This window comes from Nomascus leucogenys, chromosome 12, assembly GCF_006542625.1.
Source record: "Nomascus leucogenys isolate Asia chromosome 12, Asia_NLE_v1, whole genome shotgun sequence".
NCBI lineage: Eukaryota > Metazoa > Chordata > Mammalia > Primates > Hylobatidae > Nomascus > Nomascus leucogenys.
In genome coordinates, this window is record NC_044392.1 from 2,178,126 (window position 1) to 2,200,609 (window position 22,484).

The window sequence follows — 22,484 nt, forward strand, 5'->3', positions numbered from 1 at the left end:
TCTGTCAGTGACACTTTGTGCACACAGGAGATCCTAAGACACATAACCTAGGCCCTCAGAGCCGGCAGTGACTTCTTCAAAATCAGTTCTGGCAGCGCTGAGTGTCCATGGAAAAGAGCTCTTATTCGGAGCAGCCCTTCCTGTCTGCAGAGCTACGCGAGTAACTAAACCACTTCAGCAACAAGATCAAGGGGACGGATAAGTGGTAGAGACTGTGTTTCAGTCCTGACTGCCTCTTTGCATGACCTCAGGAATGCCACTTCACCTCTCTGAGTCTGGTTTCCTCACCTATAAAAGTGAAGGACAGTTCTGACTCCACAGGGTGCTGTGTGAGGGTTACGTGAAGTCGAGGGTTACATGGAGCCTTTGCATAGTACCTGGCATAACGTCAGTCTTCCGGGAGTGGTAGGACTAGTCTGCATTCTTGGTTTGCAGATTAGATGAGGAAACCCAGGCCCAAAGAAGCAAACAAACAATAGCTCACCCAGTCTTCTCTGTTTATTATTCTCAACTACACCACGCTGCTTCTTCGCAGGTTGGTTTGACAAACATTTCCCCGCAATTAGATCATGACGACCAAGGGAGGAAAGAAAATTTTCATAGGGTATTTAAAAAGCTCAGGGAACAAACAGATCAGTGCAAATCAGTAAGGCTGACACCTGAAAATGACTGCACAGGTGAGGAAGTGGAGCAGAAGAGGGAGGGGCTGGTTCAGGGAACAGGATTTAATATGTCAGTGAAGACCCTGCCTCTCTCTGTAACAAGATGCCTAAAGAAGAATAGTGGTGCTTCCAGCCCAGCTCCCTCTTGTTTTGGGAATAACAGTCATTTCTCAGAAACCTCACTTGCAAAGGCAGCCTTTCCGAAAGCATGAGAGCTTTAGTTTGGACAAATTATTTAAGCTCACTTTTGCTGGAGAGGAAATGAATTTAAACCAGGACACACAGAGAAGCAACAAAGAGTGTTAAAGAAGCAACTGAAAAGGTAGTCAAAGATCTGGCTTAGGGATTAGAAGCACTGACTTTCTATACTATGGACAAGTGTCCATTCAACAATTATCCAGCCTGGCAGGAAGCAGATATTTTTCTGTGTATATCTGGATCCAACTAACATTTATCCAATATCTGTTGCATGCCAGGTACTGAGCAAAAACCTTCTTCCTATAAATTTCATTTAATGCCATTAAGGCCGAGAAGGTGGCATAACCAACTTCCTTTTTCAGCTGAGGAAACAGGAGCACAGTGAATAACTAACTGGCTGGGATTTGTCCTAGGTCCCCTGAACTCCAAGCACAGTGCTATCTCCACTAGACCAAGCTGCCTTGTCTCTGGGCTCAAGAGAAGCCTGCATAGGAGCTGAAGGTCAAGAGGTTGCAGGCTTATCTCATGTGCACATACTTGGACCTCCCTACCATAAGCTGCCAGCGACCACAAGAAAGGGCTTCTTTTCCTTCCAGCCAGGTCCAGAATTCAATGTCATTTTTCTAGCTTAGATTATCTAAAAAAAATGCCACAACAGGGGATACAAATTTTAACATATTTTATTGATTTAGGGGCCAAACAAGGCAGCATTTGGTCAGTTAAGAAAGGCACCTCATTGAAAATAATACATCACAGTGCTGTTGAGTGATCCCAGTCACAGGATTTGAGAATGGAAAGGACAATCTTTGGATGACATAGCTTAGGACACTTGCTCATTTATTTAAAAGAGTCCCTTCACACACTGCAGATAAAAGAAGGCAAGAGCATAGGATTGTGGCATGTGCCGGGTAGCTGTGAGAGGTTACTCATGAGAGTAGGTAGCCTAGTAAATTAGTGGTAAGTCAGGGGAAGGGAATCAGCCTCCCTTTCCATTTCATTCCCTTCCCCCTCCCCTTGATTCCAGTTTGCTTGATTTGTTGAGCCACCATCCCTATGAATACACCTTACATCTCTTTCAAATGTGCAGATGGTTTTTTGATCTTACAGTGTGTGGAACCAGGGTCAGTAATCAAAGCCTCCCTGTTCCAAGCTATAGAGAGACAGGACAACAATTTGATTTCCTGTACTCTTGGTCTGGAACCCATGGGGTTCTGAGATAAAAGCTGAGGTCTTAGAGTACTGGCTTTAAAAAATATTTTCACCAGTCCAGAGTAAATGAAAACCCGATTCCTTAGAAATAATATTGTATCTCTCTATTTCTACCCCCACCCTCCAAGCACGGTGTTTTTTAAAAAATTAATTTTTCCCTTACACTTTAAAAACTCTCACCTATGTATAAAAAAACTGCTACACTACAATAACACTGCTGTTGTTCCAAGTATTCCTCTGAGCCCCTCACCAGCCCTCCCTCACCATCCTCACCCTGACCACCCTTCCCTTCTGCCCAGCACCTAAGAGCAGGGATCACGCCGCGGGGTGATGAGCAGTGTTGCAGTCTCGCCTGGCCTTCTGATACTAGGCTGAAATAGAGAGGAAACAAGAGAGAACAAAATGGGTTTTTAAAAACCAAGTACATATCAGAGGAGGCTGGCATGTAAGCCCCGGCAACCAAACGCATTAAACACTGGACATTTCTCTGACAGGTAAAAGCAGAACCTGCTGAGGCTGAGGAACACTGGAATTAAACGAAGCAAAAACAGAATCCTAACCATACTCAGAAGGGTATATGCATTCCCTATGAATCTTCTAGTTCTTATGGGCAGCCCACATATTACTTGTACATGTTGTATGCACACGTGAATCTATGTGGATGGATGACAAATATTTGGGCGAGAATCATGCACATTCAATTAGCAAACATTCAGGGACCTCAACTTTGAGTCCAAGTGCTTACAACTGTCCCTAGTTAAAGGGGAGCTGATTCTAAGATTCATGATGCCACTGTCACCCAGAGAGGGATCCCAGACCAGGCACACACAGCTGACAGTTTTTGTTTCACTCCTCTTCTTTGCCCATTCCCAGAAGTCATGTGCTTCCCAGAAACACACAAAGCCAGACTGAGTTTCCATTAAGAGTGGGTGGAGCTAGTTTAGAGCCAGGAAAACAAAGCAGGACAGAGGCAGCAGACACTCACATGGACTAGGCAAAGAGGGAAGCAAGGTGGCCAGGTACTCATGCCCAGTTGCCATGTGGATGGCAGATAAGACCTCTGGTAGTCTCACAGACGGCAGGAGAGCTCAGGTCAGGAGGCTGGACACTTTAGAGTCCACTGAATCGAGTCAGCAGCAGATTATGCTGAGGCTGGCAATATTATTTACTGGATCTGCCACTGACTTTCTAATGGTTTTTCCAGAGGCTGCTGTTTTTGTGGTCCTTCATAGCAGTCTGTTACTTCATCTGTTTGCCACAAATCAAACCGAGACCAAAAGACATAGCAGGGACCTTAGAAAATGCTCAATAGTTGGGAAGCTAAGGTTATGAATAAAAGCTGGTTACTGTCACAGGTGGTCTTATTTCTGGGTGATCTTTTCTTGGGAAGTCCATGGCTATAGCCATCATAAAATTAGGGGTGAAGGGTTGGATCTAGAAGGGAGAGGGTTTGGGCTTAAAAAGAACATATCTGATTTCAGTTTTATGTCCTGGAGAGAGACTGGGTTTGAATAAATACTGATCAAAATGAATCCAAGAATAGATCACACACTGTTTTGTTCACACTTGGAAACACAGGCAAACATTAAAAATAAAAGCAAATAAACCTACCCTGGTCTCTCTTTGGGGAAGTAGATTTGACTGCTCTCAGATGATCAGCCTGGATGTTCAGAAGACAATCTGAATTCAAAAGGACCTTTCACCTGGTTTAATTCTCTGGCAACAATTCAGTTTTCAAACCTAATTCCCAAATAATCGCTACTTTTCAGCATCATGATGCAGATCACAAAAATATTCCAATTTGGCCTGGCTCTTTTTATGACGATATCCTCTCCCAGTAATTTCTGTAACTTGCAACATAACTGCCTTTTTCCTTCCACCTAGGGGGAAAAAATTAATGATCCCTGTTCACACACTGACTCATGTGGGTTTTCATTATGGGTCAGAAAACAAAATGGAATTCTCTGTCCATAATGTGCCATTAGGAACTGTGACCCTGCCTGACTTCACATGATCCTGGACTTCTATTCAGCTGCTGGAAATGGAAGAAATACTATGAGGTTCTGGAATTGTGGTCCCTGGAAGATTACCTGGGTTAGATCATTTTGGTCAAAAAATAAAATCAAAAGTATGGTTAAAGAAGTAAACAGCTGGGCTGGGTGTGGTGGCTCACGTCTGTGATCCTGGCACTTCGGGAGGCCAAGGTGGGTGGACTGCTTAAGCCCAGGAGTTCAAGACCAGCCAGGGCAACTTGACGAAACCCTGTCTCTACAAAAAATACAAAAATCAGCCAGGTGTTGTGGCGTGCACCTGTAGTCCCAGCTGCTCAGGAGGCTGAGGTGGGAGAATTGCTCGAGCTCCAGGAGGCAGAGGTTTCCGTGAGCCAAGATCACGCCACTGCACTCCAACCAGGGTGGCAGAGTGAAACCCTGTCTCAAAACAACAAAAAAGGAGTAAACAGCTGGTAAAGCAACCTAGCCTAAAACTTACAAAGTAGGAGAGTGAACACATACGTACATGCATGCACACACACACGCACACACAAACACACATACACACAGATGAGATGAGAGTAGCACACACGCCAAAGATACATCAAGCAAGTGCTTTTTTAATCAATACATCAAATGATATTTTTGCTAGCCTGAGGAAGCTTCTCTTTGCCTGTCCTATCATTCCCAGCCATTCCCTCACAGGGATAGGAAGAAGAAATTCCTTCTTGGACCCAACATTAGATAAACATAACCAAGTCTTTACATGTGGCTTTGGAGAAGGCTGCTAGGATGCTTGCGAACACGACGTCAGGGGTCTGGGATGCATCGATGGCAGAGTGGATCCCCTGTTTCCTGTAGTACTCTATGAGTGGGGTGGTTTGAGTGTGGTAGGCTTGCAGGCGGATTTTCAAGGTCTTTTCATTATCATCTGATCGATGAATCAAGGGTTCCCCGGTGATCTGAGAACAGGAAGACAGCGATGAAAGGCTAGGACTGTTAGCAAGGTTTTCTTATTCCATGCCAGATGCAGATCTGAGATGGGACCATTCTGCCCAGGATGCTGTCTGTTCCCAAAGCCCATCAGAGACAAAGACAGGCAATCCAGACCCTCTCCAATGAAGAACTTTGCTACTCCCAGGAGCAGAGCAGTTGGTGAACAGAAGTCAGAGAGTTTGTCAGAAACACCAACTGTGAGGAAAGGGGCTCATGAGGGGAAGATAGGCAATGACTTTCTCATCTTTGTGCTCAGGCGATTCAGCTTCCAAGATAAACACTTCTAGGGTCAAAAGTAAGTCAAAAAGGCCCCTAAAACCAGGAGAATACGTCAAAATCAAAGATACATTAGCAATTGTAATCTTAGTTGCTTAAATATTTAGCATATTTACTACAGTGTCACCCATCAACATTCTAAAAGTGGCAAGTAAAATGAGAAAGAACTTTGAATAGTAGAATTAGCAAGTTTGCAAAACGTGACAAAGTTGCCATAACGGCTCTGGAACCTGTATTTATAGAACCTGGATGACCTGATGTACTTGTTTCATAGGACAAAGGTAAACCCAGGAAATTCTTACTGTTGCCTGCATGCTTTAAAACAGACCATATAGACTATGGCAAATGGTGCAGTGACCATGTATGAAACCCCAGGACACAGTACAGCAGCAGTAACTATAAAAAGAGAATATTTTTCTGGAGGACTGGTCATCAAACTTCTCTTCAGTGCCACACTCTCCCCACTCTCCAATTGTAGGCTTTTAAGAAACCTTCTCCTAATTAGCTGATCACTTAGGTGGCCATGATGCCAGAAAGGGGCTGCTCTTGACAGAAGACAGGTACAATCTGGGCACTGCGAAAAGCTAGCACCACTGGTAGCAACCTTGAGGCCAAGCAATAAACCACCTGAGGAGACACTGAATAGATCTGACACAGGCCATGTGATTTACTTGATAGTGTTATTTTTCATGACTAAGTTAGTAATATTGGTAGAAATAAAAGGAAGATGGAAAGAATAAAGGAAAAAGAAAACGGTGAAGAAAGGGGAAGGAAAGAAAAGGAAATTTTTTGTCCTGAGTTTACATACGTCATCTTTCATGGGCTCTTTTGGAGGGTTGAACTCCTCGTGGTAGGAACGGCCACTCTTGGGGTGAATCAGCCTGAAAGACAGCAAATGAATATGAGTTAGGTTAACTGACAGCACACGCCTGCACTCCACTCTAGGGGGCTCCGGAATGACAAGCAGAGACAGGGACGCTGGATGCAAGGACCCAGCACCCAGCAGAAAATCCAGCTAAATCACTGGGCTTCCAGGAGAGCTTATGCCAGTGGCAGAGTATATTTTCTATTTTGCCCAAACATTATTATGAGTATCTGGCTGAAGAGCAAACTGCTGGCGTAACTACCTAATTCAGGACTTGAGAGAAGGAACTCTGGTGCTGGTCTCACACAGCCATCCATTCTCTTCACCCATTTACTCAACAAACATTAATAAGTATCCCATTCAAGCCTTAAGCTGAATTCAGAGGCTACAAAGCAATGAGTAATGATCCCTGCTCACAAGTAGTGCTTAGTGGGAGAGACAAATGTGGAAATAAATAACAAACATGATAATCCTTTAACAGAGATTTGTACAAAGTGCTATGGGGGACAGAGGACAAAGAAATGAACTCTACTTTCTAACCTAGTTTGGTTACAAAACCAGGAAGGTACTAACAGGAAAAATAAGTCCCATGGATGCAAACACTGCCAGATAATGCAACACATCTTTTTGATCACACAGATAAAAGACAGCCTAACCCTTATGGAGCAATATTCAAGTCATCGGGAAAAATGACTTATTAAACAAGTTGTGGAATACAGAGCTCAACAACAGGCATTTATTTGGCACTGAATGTATAGCGGGCAGCTGCATCTGTGCTGAGTCCCCACAGCGTTCCTGACTGGGAATGACCACACCACAGGAGCCTAGAAACCTAAGGAAAGGAGGCCAAGCTCTGCTCAGCAGCCAGGCCTTGCTTCAGTTCTGTGGTTTCTCAATTCTCTGCCAACCAAGTGTTTGTTTGCTTATTTAACTAATGGCTGCTTTTTTCATGAAGGTCTATTAGACTAGAGCTCCCTAATATTTTTCACCATTTGGCAGGCATAGCAATATTTGGGCTGGGCCCAGCAGCTTATGCCTGTGATCCCAACACTTTGGGAGGCTGAGGTGGGCAGATCACCTGAGGTCAGGAGTTCGAGACCAGCCTGACCAACATGGCGAAACCCCGTTTCTACTAAAAATATGAAGAATTTAGCTGGGTGGCAGGCACCTGTAATCCCAGCTACTTGGGAGGCTGAGGCACGAGGATCGCTTGAACCTGGGGGTGGAGGTTGCAGTGAACCGAGATCATACCACTGCACTCCAGCCTGAGTGACAGAGCAAGACTGTCTCAAAAAAATAAATACGAATTCTATTCAATTCTATTTAGACTATTGAAGTAGCACCTCTGTAAAATGTGCTACTTTCTTTTTTGTTAATCACAGCATATTTTGGGGGACAAGATGGTCCATTTATGGCATAAAGTGGCACTGGGTTATGGGCAGGAGGGAGGTGACAGTAGAGAAAATAAGCTAGAGTAATGCCTTGATATCCACGGGGGGATTGGTTCCAGGATCCCCCTCTATGGATACCAAAATCCATAGATGCTCAAGTCCCTGATATAAAATGGTACAGCATTTCCATATAACCTATGCATATCCTCCTGTGTACTTTATTTTATTTTTGAGACAGAGTCTCACTCTGTCACCCAGGTTGAAGTGCAGTGGCGCGGTCTCTGCTCACTGCAAGCTCCGCCTCCCGGGTTCACGCCATTCTCCTGCCTCAGCCTCCCAAGTAGCTGGGACTACAGGCGCCCACCACCAAGCCTGGCTAATTTTTTATACATTTAGTAGAGACGGGGTTTCACCGTGTTAGCCAGGATGGTCTCAATCTCCTGAACTCGTGACCCACCTGCCTCAGCCTTCCAAAGTGCTGGGATTACAGGTGTGAGCCACTGCGCCTGGTCTATTTATTTTATTTTTTGAGACATGGTCTTGCTCTGTTGTCCAGGCTGGAGTGCAATGGCAATGACCATAGTTCACTGTAACCACAAACTACTGGGCTCAAGTGACCCTCCCGCCTCAGCCTCTGGAGTAGCTGACTACAAGCATGCGCCACCATGCCTGGCTAATTCTTCTATTTTATTTAACTAATTAATTTTATTATTATTATTATTATTATTATTTTTTTTTTTTTTTTTGAGATGGAGTCTCGCTCTGTCGCCCAGGCTGGAGTGCAGTGGCGCGATCTCGGCTCACTGCAAGCTCCGCCTCCCAGGCTTGCACCATTCTCCTGCCTCAGCCTCTCTGAGTAGCTGGGACTACAGGCGCCCGCCACCACGCCCGGCTAGTTTTTTGTATTGTTAGTAGAGACGGGGTTTCACCGTGGTCTCGATCTCCTGACCTCGTGATCCACCCGCCTCGGCCTCCCAAAGTGCTGGGATTACAAGCGTGAGCCACCGCGCCCAGCCATTATTTTTTTTTTTTGAGACAGTCTCGTTCTGTTGCCCAGGCTGGAGTGCAGTGTCATGGTGTCGGCTCACTGCAACCTCTGCCTCCCGGGTTCAAGCAATTATCCTGCCTCAGCCTCCTGAGTAGCTGGGATTACAGGTGCCTGCCACCATGCGCGGCTAATTTTTTGTATTCACCATGTTGGCCAAGCTGGTCTCAAACTCCTGACCTCGTGATCCACCCACCTCGGCCTCCCAAAGTGTTAGGATTACAGGTGTGAGCCACCGCACCTGATCTGATTTTTTTATTTTTAGTAGAGATGAGGTCTCACCATGTTGCCCAGGCTGGTTGTCTTGTATACTTTAAATCATCTCTAGATTATTTATACCTAATACAATGTAAATGCCATGTAAAGAACTGCTATACTGAATTTTAAAATTTGTATTATTTTTTATTTTCTTCGGCTTTCCTGGGTTATATTTATTGGTGGTTTTGTTCTGAATATTTTTAATCCACAAATGCTTGAATCTGTGGATGAGGGAACCATGGATATGGAAGGCCAACTGGACAGAGGAGTAAAGGTTCCTGTGACTGCAGTCCTGTACTGTGAACTTGCACCTTCCATCATTTGAGTGCCTGGAAGGATTCCTCTGATGCATTCATTCAGAAATGGCATCCACTGGGAGAGCCAGGGAGAGGAGACAGCAGGCTGCTGGGCTCAGCAGCAGCAACTTTGGGAAGGGCTAGGGGCATGAGATATGGACCAGGATATTTTTTTACCTTCTAAAGAGCACAGGGCACATAGCAGCCAGGCTGCAACAAATATGACTCCCACACACTGCTCTTTTGCCATTCACAAATACCACTTTTTAAAACAATACAAGGCTCATTCCATAGAAGGTAAATGAAACAAACCCCACTCTCCAGGTTCTCAATATGGGACTGGTCTCAAGTACCAATCAAAATAGCTCCATGAGCCACTGAGCCTGGCTTGGAGGTACCATCAGGACTGGGAATCTACAATCACTGCTACCGTGAGTGTGATACTTTATTTTTATTTTTTTGAGATAGGGTTTTGCTTTGTCACCCAGGCGGGAGTCCAGTGGCCTACTCACGGCTTAGTGCAGCCTTGACCTCCCTAGCTCAAGCAGTCCTCCCACCTCAGCATCCCAAGTAGGACCAGCACCACAGGTGCACACCACCACACTTGGCTTTTTTTTTTGCTTTATAGTAGAGACGAGGTCTTGCTATGTTGCTCAAGCTGGTCTGAAACTCCTGGCCTCAAGTAATCCTCCTGTTTAGGTCCCCACCAAATGCTGGGATCACAGGCATGAACCACTGTGCCCAACATTCAGTGTGACACTTTAAACACTTGTTTTCTCAACCACAAAACTGGGATGGTACTAGGTATTAAGATAATATCAGAGAGCCAACTGGTAGGATAATTAGGATTTGAGAGAGCCAATATTGAATAAGTTAAAAACAAAAACCACAACCACCAACTATTCATATTTAAGAAACAGAACAATGACTCAAAATTACTAGAAGTGAGGTCAGAGCTAATTCAGAAGATTGTTACAATGGGTCCGTATCATCTCAGACTCGAAAAAGATCCTGTGTGAGGTCTGGGGTGCATTCCCCAGCATCTTCAAACAGCCGACATCTGTGTCCAACCTGGGCAACATAGTGAGACTCTGTCTCAAAAACAATACAACAACAACAACAAAAACAGAAAAAGAAAAAGAAAAAGATCAGTATTAAACTGACTAGTTCCTGCCTCATTTTCTTCTAACCATCAACATGTTGGACTAGGAGGCAGAAAGCAGGCTTCCAGGGCTAACCCTGCCACTCATCTGCTGGGTAAACTTGGAAAAACACCTTCAGCAGTGACATGCTCTGTGAGGAAGGGGGTCCTTCTCTCTGTGAGGGAGGAAGTCACACTAACCACCTACTTCCAAATGGAGGAACTGAATCTTCTCTCTTTCACCCTTTACAGCAATCCTGCTGTTTGTTCTTCAGAATCTCTCTGTTCTCTCCCACCCAACCTCAGTTAGAAATCTCCATCACAGGGGCGAGGGACAGCATTAGGAGATATACCTAATGCTAAATGACGAGTTAATGGGTGCAGCACACCAACATGGCACATGGATACATATGCAACAAACCTGCACATTGTGCACATGTACCCTAAAACTTAAAGTATAATAATAATAATAAAAAAAAGAAATCTCCATCACATCATGTGGATCATAAACAGGCTCCTAGATGGTATCCTTATCTGTTTCTCCTTGCCCTAATTTACCTTGGACACCAGGACCAAGCTAATGTTCTTAGAATACTGTTTTTGCCACAACACCCAGTGGCTCAAGAATATCTCATGAGTCCTGAACCCTGTCAAGTCTATCTACCCTCTTTGGTTTGGCAGATCTCCCCAGTAAAGCTCTTCTCAACAGCATTCCTTCTACCTTCCTGCCCCCCAGACCACTGGGCAGACACGTCTGCTACTAGCCTCAGCGAAAGCCCAACCCATACTCATTCCGGCTTCTCCTCCCTTCTGGGAAAGGCTCACTGAAATACTCTTCATCGAGGAAGAGTTTCATGTTATCTCTATCCTCGGAAGCCTTTCTTCCCTGTCCCCAGGCTTTCTTCTTGGACTTCCTACTACACTGAACAGCCCAAGTTTCATATATGACTCTCTGAGGTTATCCTAGAGCCTCTCGTGGTCCTCTGCTCCCAGGGTCTAGTACTGTGCTATGCAGGAAGCAGGTACTCAGGAAGCTGGGCCCATAGAATCAAAGGTCTCCAGTATCACCTGGTTCTGCTAATATGTGCTTAGTGCCTCAGAGACCCCAGGCCTGGTGATGTCTTTACTGTTAACCCTACTGCTTCTGGACCTACATCAACTTTGTCTACTCTGTGCCCAGTGGGAATACAAAGAAACAGAAGTTCCTGCATTAAAGGAGCTTATGGAATAGCTGGAGACAGGTAACCTGGACATTTGAAAAGAAAATGAATACAAGGTAGAGCCCACTGTATTTCATATCACTTTCCAGGATAATAGTGATAACCCTGTACTGTCTATTCACATTTGTCTCTCTTCTTGAAGGTACGGACTATAAACACATGGAAGAGATGTTCAACCTCATTAGGAAATCAAAGTAATAATGTCTGAAATAAGAAAACATTTTTTCCCTAATCCAAAAATTTACATGCATTATAATGGCCATAGTATCATTTTAACAGTGGCTAACTGGAAGAAACACAAATGTACAACAATAAGGAAATAAGTAAACAATGGTTTACCTACTGTGAAATATCACACAGCAATTAAAAGTAATGGTCATGGATGTCTGGTTCAAGATGGTTGGCTGACCACTTTCCTGAGACACCATTAAAATGACAAAGACATAAAAAAGCTACAGCCCACAATAAAGGGAATGGAGGGTCCATTTGCAGTTGAAAGCCTCTGTCATACTTCTGGAAGGCACAAAGCAGATGGCAGTGATTAGTGAAATAGGGTAGAGAAAACTGTAGCCTAAAGCAGTGTTGGTCTGTCAGAACAAACGTGTCCAAAAGCAGAGGCATTTCTGTGTTCAATGCTATTACAGAGAAACAAACATGTTAAAACACACACACACACACACACACACACAGTGGCTGTACTGTGAGCAAATTCTTCCTCCATTTTCTAAACTTTCTACAGATGGTTATGTTATTTTTATAATTAATAAAAAGTCTACAGCAAAGTATGGCAACTCCAGCTGAAATCAGATTTAAGGAGCACTAAAATGGAGGAGATACACATATAAAGAAATTAACATTTCTTTTTTTTTTTTTTTTTTTTTGAGATGGAGTCTCGCTCTCTCACCCAGGCTGGAGTGCAGTGGCGCGATCTCAGCTTGCTGCAAGCTCTGCCTCCCGGGTTCACACCATTCTCCTGCCTCAGCCTCTCCGAGTAGCTGGGACTACAGGCACCCGCCACCATGCCCAGCTAATTTTTTTGTACTTTTAGTAGAGACAGGGTTTCACCGTGGTCTCGATTCCCTGACCTCGTGATCCGCCCGCCTCGGCCTCCCAAAGTGCTGGGATTACAAGCGTGAGCCACCGTGCCCGGCCAGAAATTAACATTTCTTAAGCACCTAATATAGGCAAGACTTTGAACTTGCATTTTATGTTACCTAACACGTGCAATAGCTTCTCAAAGCAGGTGTTATCAACCCCCTTCTACATATGAGGAAACAGCCTCAGAGGTTAAGAAATGTGCCTAGGGTCACAGTTAAAAAATGACAAGAGGCCAGGCACAGTGGCTCACGCCTGTAATCCCAGCACTTTGGGAGGCCAAGGCGGGAGGATCGCTTGAGGTCAGAAGTTGAGACCAGGCCGGGGCTCAGCCTGTATCCAGCACTTTGGGAGGCCGATACGAGTCAGGAGATCGAACCACTGGTAACAAGTAACCGTCTACTAAAAATACAAAAATAGCCGGGTGTGGGGGCGCTGTAGTCCAGCTATCGGGAGGCTGAGGCAGGGAATGGGTGAACTGGGGGGAGCTGCAGGAGCGAGATCGGCCACTGCACTCAGCCTGGGCACAGACAGACTCCGTCTCAAAAAAAAAAAAAAAAAAAAAAAAAGTTAGACCAGCATGGCCAACATGGTGAAACCCTGTCTCTACTAAAAATACAAAAATTAGCTGGGCATGGTGGTGCATGCCTGTAGTCCCAGTTACTCGGGAGACTGAGACAGAAGAATTACTTGAACTGGGGAGGCAGAGGTTGCAGTGAGCCAAGATCGCACCACTGCACTCCAGCCTGGGTGACAGAGTGAGACTCTGTCTCAAAAAAAAAAAAAAAGCAACAAGAGCCGGGCGCAGTGGCTCACACGTGTAATCCTAGCATTTTGGGAGGCCGAGGCAGGCGGATCACTTGAAGTCAGTTCAAAACCAGCCGGGCCAACATGGTGAAACTCTGTCTCTACCAAAAACACAAAAAAATTAGCCAGCCTTGGTGGCAGACACCTATAATCCCAGCTACTTGGGAGGTTGAGGTAGGAGAATTGCTTGAACCCAGGAGGTGGAGGTTGCAGTGAGCCAAGACTGTGCCACTGCACTCCAGCCTGGGCGACAGAGTTAGACTCCCAGAGCAAGACAGTCTTGCTCTGTCACTCAGGCTGGAGTGCAGTGACAAGAATGAGATGCTGTCTGACTTCAAATCCCTTGCTCTTCTTTCCATATCCCGATCCCATCTCACCACTTCAGTGGATGTCACCAAATAAAATCAATCCGTGTTGAAATGGCACTAAGCTTCATGGCTGGAATTAGGCAAGAGCAATTCTCAGAGTTTGAGAAAGCTCTGAGAAGCATGAAAAGGGACCTTCAAGGGACAAATACCTTCCTGTGATTCTTCGGATCAGCAGAGAGTCTGGGATGCTGAATTCAATCACAGAATCAAGCTTCTCTTTCCTCTTCTCCATGAGGTCATCGAGCTGTAAAAGAATGTGTGGCCCACCTAAGCTACCAGAGCTTGGTTAGACCCATCTCCTTCAAAGGAATTAAGAGAAGACAAAGGACAAGAGTTTGGTCTCATGCAGTAGTAATATAAAAACTAAGCTACCCACCATTTCTGCCTGCCTCACAGTCCGAGGGAAGCCATCCAGAAGAAAACCATTTTTGCACAAAGGGGTCTCCAAATTCTTCTCAATGAGCTCCACTACCATTTCATCACTCACCTGGAAGTTAGGAACAAAATAGCCTTGGGTTTAAATCCATTACCTAGGTGACTGACATTAGCCCAACTCCACAGCCAAAAGTTTGTGTATATAACCTTATTACTAAACGGCAAGTTTTCTTGGACCCAAAGAAGAAAAATAAGAGCAAATGTGAAATGGCTCCATTTGGAAGATCCAGTTTCATAATTGTATCTCTGTGGTTGCCAGATACACATTCTCGTCTCTTGAAATTCCCCTGTATCCCAAAAATCTGGGTGAGGGAAGACAGATTCCATTACTTGTTACTTCATCAGGAGAGCTTTGTATCTTAGGTCCTGAAGGTCCCTCCTGCCCCTAGAGTCCAGAGTCCAAACTGTCAGATAACAGCTTATCAGCAATCAGTGATCCTCAAAGCATAGGAAATGTGAGGACAAATGGCTGAGAGAACACCTGAGAGAGTGCCAGGAGAGAATGGGGTTGACCAAAACACAGGCATCAGCTTTCCCTGTTCCACAGCTGTCATTAGGCTAACAGTAACGTGACTGATGTGTGCACTTGGTTACATATCTGGGCCATCCTGGACATGAGGAAACAGAGAAGTTCACCGAATTGGCAAGATTGGGTCAGAATCAAGGAACTGAAGAGCCAAGCCAACACTCTCCCCTCACTTTTTTTTTTTTTTTTTTTTTTTTTTTGAGACAGTCTCATTCCGTTGCCCAGGCTGGAGTACAGTGGCACAATCTCCCCTCACTGCAACCTCTGCCTTCCAGGTTCAGGTGATTCACGTGCCTCAGCCTCCCAAACAGCTGGGACTACAGGCGCACATGACCATGCCCAGCTAATTTTTTGTATTTTTAATAGAGACGGGGTTTCACCATGTTGGCCAGGCTGGTCTCGAACTGGTGACCTCAAGTGATCTGCCTGCCTCAGCCTCCCAAAAATAGTATTACAGGAGTGAGCCACCGTGTCCAGCCCTAAGCCAATACACTTCTGAGTCTCTCTAAAACCCCAATAAGGACCTCTCCCAGTTTTCAGAAACTGGTTTTTTTCTTGGGCTGTTATAGAAAGAAAAGTCTCCAGCCCGTAGTGAAGCCTGCCCATCTTGGCAGCTAATGCTCTTATTTCTTGGTGCTAACTGTGAACTTGGGGACAAAGTACACACTCTGCCACTAAGCGAAGGTTGGAGATCAGCAATCTCATTGCCACATCTCAATTTTTTCTTAGTACAGAGTCTTCTGTCAAGACTCAAAGTCCAAAATATCTAGCTTTCTGGTTTGACTCAGAGATTCAATTACATGAAGGGAAAACTAGATAGAAATGGGCAGGCAGGTGGGCAGGCAGAGGTATCATTTGATACAGCTACAGAATCTCAAAGCCTAACAGAAGGTAACTTGAGGATTAAAGTAAAGCCCAGCTCCTTCCCCAACCAACATTCTAAGATCAAAAAAGACCAGAAGACCAAGCACAAAATGACTTCTGAAGGTGATTCTCAGAGGCCAAGTTCCAGAATAACTCAGTTATAATTAATCTAGCAATCTTTGATTAGTGCCAGAAAATAATAGATTGTATTTGTCCAATCAGGTCAACTGGCCTAAAGAAGGAGAAAATGTGGCTGGGCATGGCAGCTCACACCTGTAATCCCAGCACTTTGAGAGACTGGGGCAGGAGGATTGCTCCTGGGTTGAGCTCAGTTCAAAACCAGTGTGGGCAACACGGTGAGACCCCATCTCTACAACAACAACAACAACAACAACAACAAAAGTAGCAGGGCATGGTGGTGTGTGCCTGTAATCCTAGCTACTCATCAGGCCGAAGAGGGAGGATCACTTGAGTCCAGGAGGTCGAGGCTGTAGTGAGCCATGATTGTGCCACTGCACACCAGCCTGGGTCTCAGAAAAAAAAAAAAAAGAGAGAGAAAATGCAATTATAGTCCTCATATAAGAAAGATTATCTTTGTCACAACTGCGAAGTAATTGCTTTGTTACAGAACAGAACACAGAGCCATAAAGCAGGTTAAAAAACACTTCTGTGACTTCCTAAATCCTCTCTTGAATACATCTCTGAGTTCTGGCCTAGGGACAGCAGTTTCATTTCTGGCTCTAAAATTTGGGTATATAACAAAACACATCAGCACAGAAAAACTTCAAGAATACTATGAATGAGTGCCATAAATTCAGAACAAAGTAACTTGCACTCTAAAAAGTCCTATAAGGCCAAGCGTGGTGGCTCACGCCTGTAATCCCAGCACTTTGGGAGGCCAAGGAGGGTGGATCACCTGAGGTCAGGAGTTTGAGACCAGCCTGGCCAACATGGTGAAACCCCGTCTCTACTAAAAATATAAAAATTAGCCAGGCGTGGTGGCAGGTGCCTGTAATCCTAGCTACTCGGGAGGCTGAGGTACAAGAATTGCTTGAACCCAGGAGGTGGAGGTTGCAGTGAGCCAAGATTGTGCCACTGCACTCCAGCCTGGGCGACAGAGTGAGACTGTCTCGGAAAAAAAAAAAAAAAATTCCTATAATCTGCCAGTTCGTTACAACACCCTCTAGCACATGGTTGTTCAACAGAATTTTGTCTGATGATGGAAAGTTCTGTTATCAGTGTTGGCTGGTAAATACTTGAAATATGGCTAGTGCAACTGAGGAACTGATTTTTACATTAATTAAAATTAATCTAAATAGCCACCTGTGGCTGGTGGCTACCATACCGGACAGTGCAGATGTAGATTCTGAGGAATAGCAACACTCATTGGTACCACCAAACCTACCAGTTTCCCAGCATCCATAGTTGCCTTCAGCTTTTTTCCTAGCTCTGAGCCAGAAGCCACCATGGCCCTCAGCATGTCCCCAGTAGCCAAATGGCAGACACAGAAGTTTTCAGCCAATCTGGGTGCCTATGGAGAGGAAGACAAAAACCAAGATTCCGTTACATTACAGGCTGTGGAGTCAGACTGCCTTGGTGTGAACCTGGCCCTGCCACTTACTAGCTATGTAAACTTGGGCAAATGCCTACTTCCTTACCTGTAATGGGGATAAAAGTACCTTATATTACATTCTAACATACAGTGATTATAGGGTTATGGTAAGAATTACATGAAATAATATATGTAAAGCAGTTAAAACAGTACAACTAGCACACAGGAAGCAGTCATAAATATTAGCTATTATCACTATTTCCACTCAACACAATAGTGACACATAAGTTTCAGTTTCCCCATTATAAATGGGAAGACTTGCTGGGCATGGTGGCTCACACCTGTAACCCCAGCACTTTGGGAGGCTGAGGTGGGCGGATCACGAGGTCGGAAGTTCGAGACCAGCCTGACCAACATGGGGAAACCCCGTCTCTACTAAAAATACAAAAATTAGCTGGGTGTGGTGGCACCTGCATGTAATCCCAGCTACTCAAGGGGCTGAGGTAGTAGAATTATTTGAATCTGGCAGGCAGAGGTTGCAGTGAGCCGAGATTGTACCACAGCACTCTAGCTCCAGCCTGGGCGACAGTGAGACTTGGTCTCAAAAAAAAAAAAAAAAGAGAGAAGAATAAAAATAGTACCAACACTTCACATGGCTGCTGTGAGGTTTAAATGAGATCATGTATATAATGCACTTGGTACAATGCCTGGCACATAACATGTGCTGAATAAACATTTGCCAAAGGAATGAATGTATAATTGTCATGTACTACAGCTACTGGGTCAGGGAGGCAACTAGGAGCAGTTTGCCCCCAGGCAGAACTGGGTTTTCCTCCTTCCCTGTCACTAAGTAGCTGTATTATGGTGGCCATCTCACTTTTCAGTTTCCTTATCTGTTTAAAATGAAGGCAAAAAAGGCTCCATCTCAGAAGGTAGCTGTGAGGATTAGATGAGATATATACAAAGAGCACTTGGCAAATAATAAGCACTTACATACTAGTTTTAAGAGGCATTTTAGTATTTTGGTCAAGAGCACAGGCTTGAGAGTTAAACTGCCTGGTTTTCAGACTCCAGGTCCACTAACCATTATGTAAAATTGACTTAAGAAGTCACTTCACCTTTCTAGGTTTCAAATTTCCTCTAAGTAAAATGGAGATGGTATTAGTATCTGTATCACTGGGTTGATGAGAAGATTATATAGAATTCAGTATATGCAGGCCCTAGCACATAGTAAGCGCTCAGTGGGCACTGGCTGTTACCATAACCCCTGTCCTAATCCTATATTCATTCATACAAAAAAAAAACATTTACTAATGCCTTTCCCAAGAACCCTGTCGGGAGCCTGGGAAACAGATGAATAAAAGGCATAGCTCTGAAAGAGCTTATATTTGGTGAATTATAGATGAGAATGCAGAATTCAAACAGGAAGAGACCCTAGACAGCCCAACACTGGCTTTGCAGTGAGAAAAAAAGAATGCAGAATTTACAAGGAATATAATCAGTTCAAGGAGCTCGATCTTAGCTTTTTCTATTCAATGGTTTTATAAACTAAGTAGGTTTAGATCCCGATTCCAACAAATCAGTTCACTGGGAGTTTTCTTTTCTTTCTTTTTTTTTTTTTTTTTGAGACAGAGTCTCACTCTATCACCCAGGCTGGAGTGCAGTGGCACGATCATGGCTCAATGCAGCCACGAACTCCCTGGGCTCAGGTGATTCTCCTGCCTCAGCCTCCCAGCAGCTGGGATTGCAGGCACACGCCACATGCCTGGCTAATTTTTATATAATTGGGAGTTTTCTTAGGTGCATGCTTAGGTGCACACAATAAAAGGTACATAGATAAGGCTGGTTTGTGATTCATGGACCAATTCGGTTAAAGCAAAGAAATGACTTTGTAGCAAAATGGAATCTAGTGAGAAGGCATTAAAAACTCTGTACTTGGCCAGGTGCAGTGGCTCACACCTGTAATCCCAGCACTCTGGGAAGCCAAGGCGGGTGGATCACAAGGTCAGGAGATTGAGACCATTCTGGCCAACATGGTGAAACCCCGTCTCTACTAAAATACAAAAAAATTAGCCGGGCATGGTGGTGCATGCCTGTAGTCCCAGCTACTCAGGAGGCTGAGGCAGGGGAATCGCTTGAACCCAGGAGTTGGAGGTTGCAGTGAGCTGAGATTGCACCATTGCACTCCAGCCTGGAGACAGAGCAAGACTCTATCTCACAAAAAACAAAAAAAACAGCAACAAAAAAAACTCTGTACTCTGGGTCGGGTGCAGTGGCTCACACCTGTAATCCTAGCACTTTGGGAGGCTGAGGCGGGCGGATCACCTGAGGTCAGGAGTTCGAGACTAGCCTGGCCAACATGGTGAAACCCCATCTCTACTAAAAATACAAAAATTAGCTGGGCGTGCTGGCATGTGCCTGTAATCCCAGCTACTTGGGAGGCCAAGGCAGGAGAATTGCTTGAACCCAGGAGGTGGAGGTTGCAGTGAGCCAAGATCCAGCCCGGGCGAAGAAACAAGACTACGTCTCAAACAAACAAACAAAAAACCCCAAAAAAACTAAAATTCTGTACTTTGCAAAACCAATGAATGTCAGGAGCCCTGACAATGAAAAACCAGGCTGGCACTGTGGCCATACATCTAGAGAGTGCTTTCTGCCAATCTTTCTCATTGCTGTTGAAATTAACCTGGGTAAACAATTTGGAGGTCAGGCTTGCTCAAGTGGAAAGGCTGACCAAAACACCACAGAGAAGAGCTGTTAGCACAGAACCTGTTCTATTTTTATCACTCCCAAACTGCAGGACTCTTATGCACTGTTCCAGGTGATTGGATTCTACAGCTAGATGAAAGAACACACGCCAATAGGGAAGAAAACTAATTCCGGCCGGGTACGGTGGCTCACGCCTGTAATCCCAGAACTTTGGGAGGCCAGGGTGGGTGGATCACGAGGTCAGGAGTTCAAGACCAGCCTGGCCAACATGGTGAAACCCCGTCTCTACTAAAAATACAAAAATTAGCCAGGCGTGGTGGTGGGTGCTTGTAATCCCAGCTACTCAGGAGGCTGTGGCAGAGAACTGCTTGAACCCACGAGGTGGAGGTTGCAGTGAGCTGAGATCGCGCCACTGTACTCCAGCCTGGGTGACAGAGCAAGACTCCGTCTCCAAAAAAAAAAGAAAACGAATTCCTTCATTGTCTGCTGGCTGCCTGGGAGTCAATGTGGTAGGCTGTAAAGAGCACGTATGGGTTTTGAAGTCAGACAGATTTACACCTGATTCCTAGCTAAGGCACTCAGTAGCTGTGTGATCTTGGGCTAAGTACTTAACTTCTCAGAGTGTCAGTTTCCTCATCAGTTTAATGGGGATAATGACTACTTCACAGGGTTCTTATGAGGATAAATGAAATAAAGTACCAAAAACATCAGACACGCAGCAGGCATTCAATAAATAAAAGGCTTCCTTCCATGGTCTTTCTTCTTTGCATTACTCTTTATTTACAGGCTACAAAAACCTAATGAAATAACTTTATTATAGTCCCCTCACACTTCAAACTTATGCTTTAGAGCAGCCATTCGCAGACTCTAAATCACTGGAGGAATGCTGTTAAAATGCAGATTCCGGCTGGGCGCGGTGGCTCACACCTGTAATCCCAGCACTCTAGGAGGCCGAAGCAGGCGGATCATCTGAGGTCGGGAGTTCAAGACCAGATGACCAACATGGAGAAACTCCGTCTCTACTGAAAATACAAAATTAGCTGGGCGTGGTGGCACATGCCTATAATCCCAGTTACTAGGGAGACAGAGGCAGAAGAATCGCTTAAACCCGGGAGGCGGAGGTTGTGGTGAGCTGAGATTGAGATCGTGCCATTGCACTCCAGCCTGGGCAACAGGAGTGAAACTCTGTCTCAAGAAAAAAAAAAAAAAAAAATGCAGATTCTTGGCCGGGCGCGGTGGCTCACACTTGTAATCCCAGCACTTTGGAAGGCCGAGGCAGGCGGATCACGAGGTCAGGAGATCGAGACCATGGTGAAACCCCGTCTCTACTAAAAGTACAAAAAAATTAGCCGGGCGTGGTGGCAGGCGCCTGTAGTCCCAGCTACTCGGAGAGGCTGAGGCAGGAGAATGGTGTGAACCCAGGAGGCGGAGCTTGCAGCGAGCCGAGATCGCGCCACTGCACTCCAGCCTGGGTGAGAGAGCCAGACTCCGTCACAAAAAAAAAAAAAAAAAAAATGCAGATTCTAGTTCAATAGGGTAGGGCCTAAGCACCTGCATTTTAAGCAAGCTTCCTGGCCTGGATGAGTGGCTGGGCTCTAAACTACACTTTGAAGAGCAGGGGTCTGAAGCCCACACTCAGTCATAGTCTGTTGCTGTCAGCCAAAAACTGTTGCTGAGCCCAAGAAACAGGCTCCTCACCTCTATGAAAACTCTGTGTGGGGTGGAGGACTCTGGGGTAATTGATGGGAATGCTAAAACCACTAGAGAGACAGCATGGTGGGCTGAGTGGTTCTCAAATTTCAGTGTATTATCAATCATCTGGGGCATTTCCTAGGCCCACCTTTAAAGTTTATGATTGAGTGGCTCTCAAGCAGCACCTCAGGTTCTGATGGATACAGTTTGTGAAGCCCTGATGTAGTGGCAGAGCTGGGTTTTGTAGTGGGACAGATCTGGGTTAGGAAACAGGTTCTACCGTGTATTCACTGTGTCATCCTGAACAAATTACATTACCTTTTCTAAGGTCTCGTTTTCTTTATCCATAGAACAGAAAACAGTGTCTATCTGCTGAACTGTTGTGGGGATTTAATAAGATTACGTATGCAAAGACATCCAGCATAGCGCCTGACAACTAGGAAATAAAGGGAAACTATCAGTCCTAGAGATTTGGTTTAATCCCAAATTCACCGGTCTTCTCACCTTGCAACCATCATCTTCTTATGTTTTTTTAGAAATGAGGTCTTGCTATGTTGCCCAGGGTGGAGCACAGTAGCTTCACACGTGTTAGCCCACTACACATTGGCATGGGAATTTTGGCCTGCTCTTTTTCTGACCTGGGCCAATTCACCTCTCCTTAGGCAACCTAGTGGTCTCCTGCTCCTGGGAGGTCACCATATTGATGTTGAACTTTTTTTTTTTTTTGAGATAGGGTCTCACTCTATTGCCCAGGCTGGAGTGCAGTGACATGTTCATAGTTCACTGTGGCCTCAAACTCCTGGGCTCAAGCAATCATCCTGCCTTAGTCTCCCAGGTAGCTGGGACTACAGGCATGCAGTACCATGCCCGGCTAATTATTGTATTTTT

At 45.1% G+C, this 22,484-nt stretch overlaps 1 protein-coding gene and 1 long non-coding RNA gene across 6 annotated transcripts in view; one reads left to right on the forward strand and one right to left on the reverse strand.

Moving 5' to 3' along the window:
- Positions 1-22,484, forward strand: part of LOC105740624 — a 44,339-nt gene that overhangs the window by 18,655 nt on the left and 3,200 nt on the right. The gene's annotated exons all lie outside the window — the stretch shown is intronic.
- The window catches only part of AK2 (adenylate kinase 2), a 29,655-nt gene continuing 7,647 nt past the window's right edge, over positions 477-22,484 (reverse strand). For 3 of the 5 annotated variants that reach the window (XM_012511402.2, XM_012511399.2, XM_030823349.1), the window contains 5 exons: positions 17,049-17,174; positions 14,195-14,305; positions 13,968-14,062; positions 6,141-6,213; positions 481-5,022 (listed from right to left, as the gene is read on the reverse strand). In XM_012511402.2, the coding sequence (XP_012366856.2) occupies positions 4,801-5,022; positions 6,141-6,213; positions 13,968-14,062; positions 14,195-14,305; positions 17,049-17,174 (627 nt within the window). In that variant the 3' untranslated portion in view covers positions 481-4,800. Of the gene's footprint in view, positions 5,023-6,140; positions 6,214-13,967; positions 14,063-14,194; positions 14,306-17,048; positions 17,175-22,484 lie in introns of all 5 variants that reach the window. The other 2 variants (XM_003276394.4, XM_004089740.3) reach the window with 1 other exon arrangement.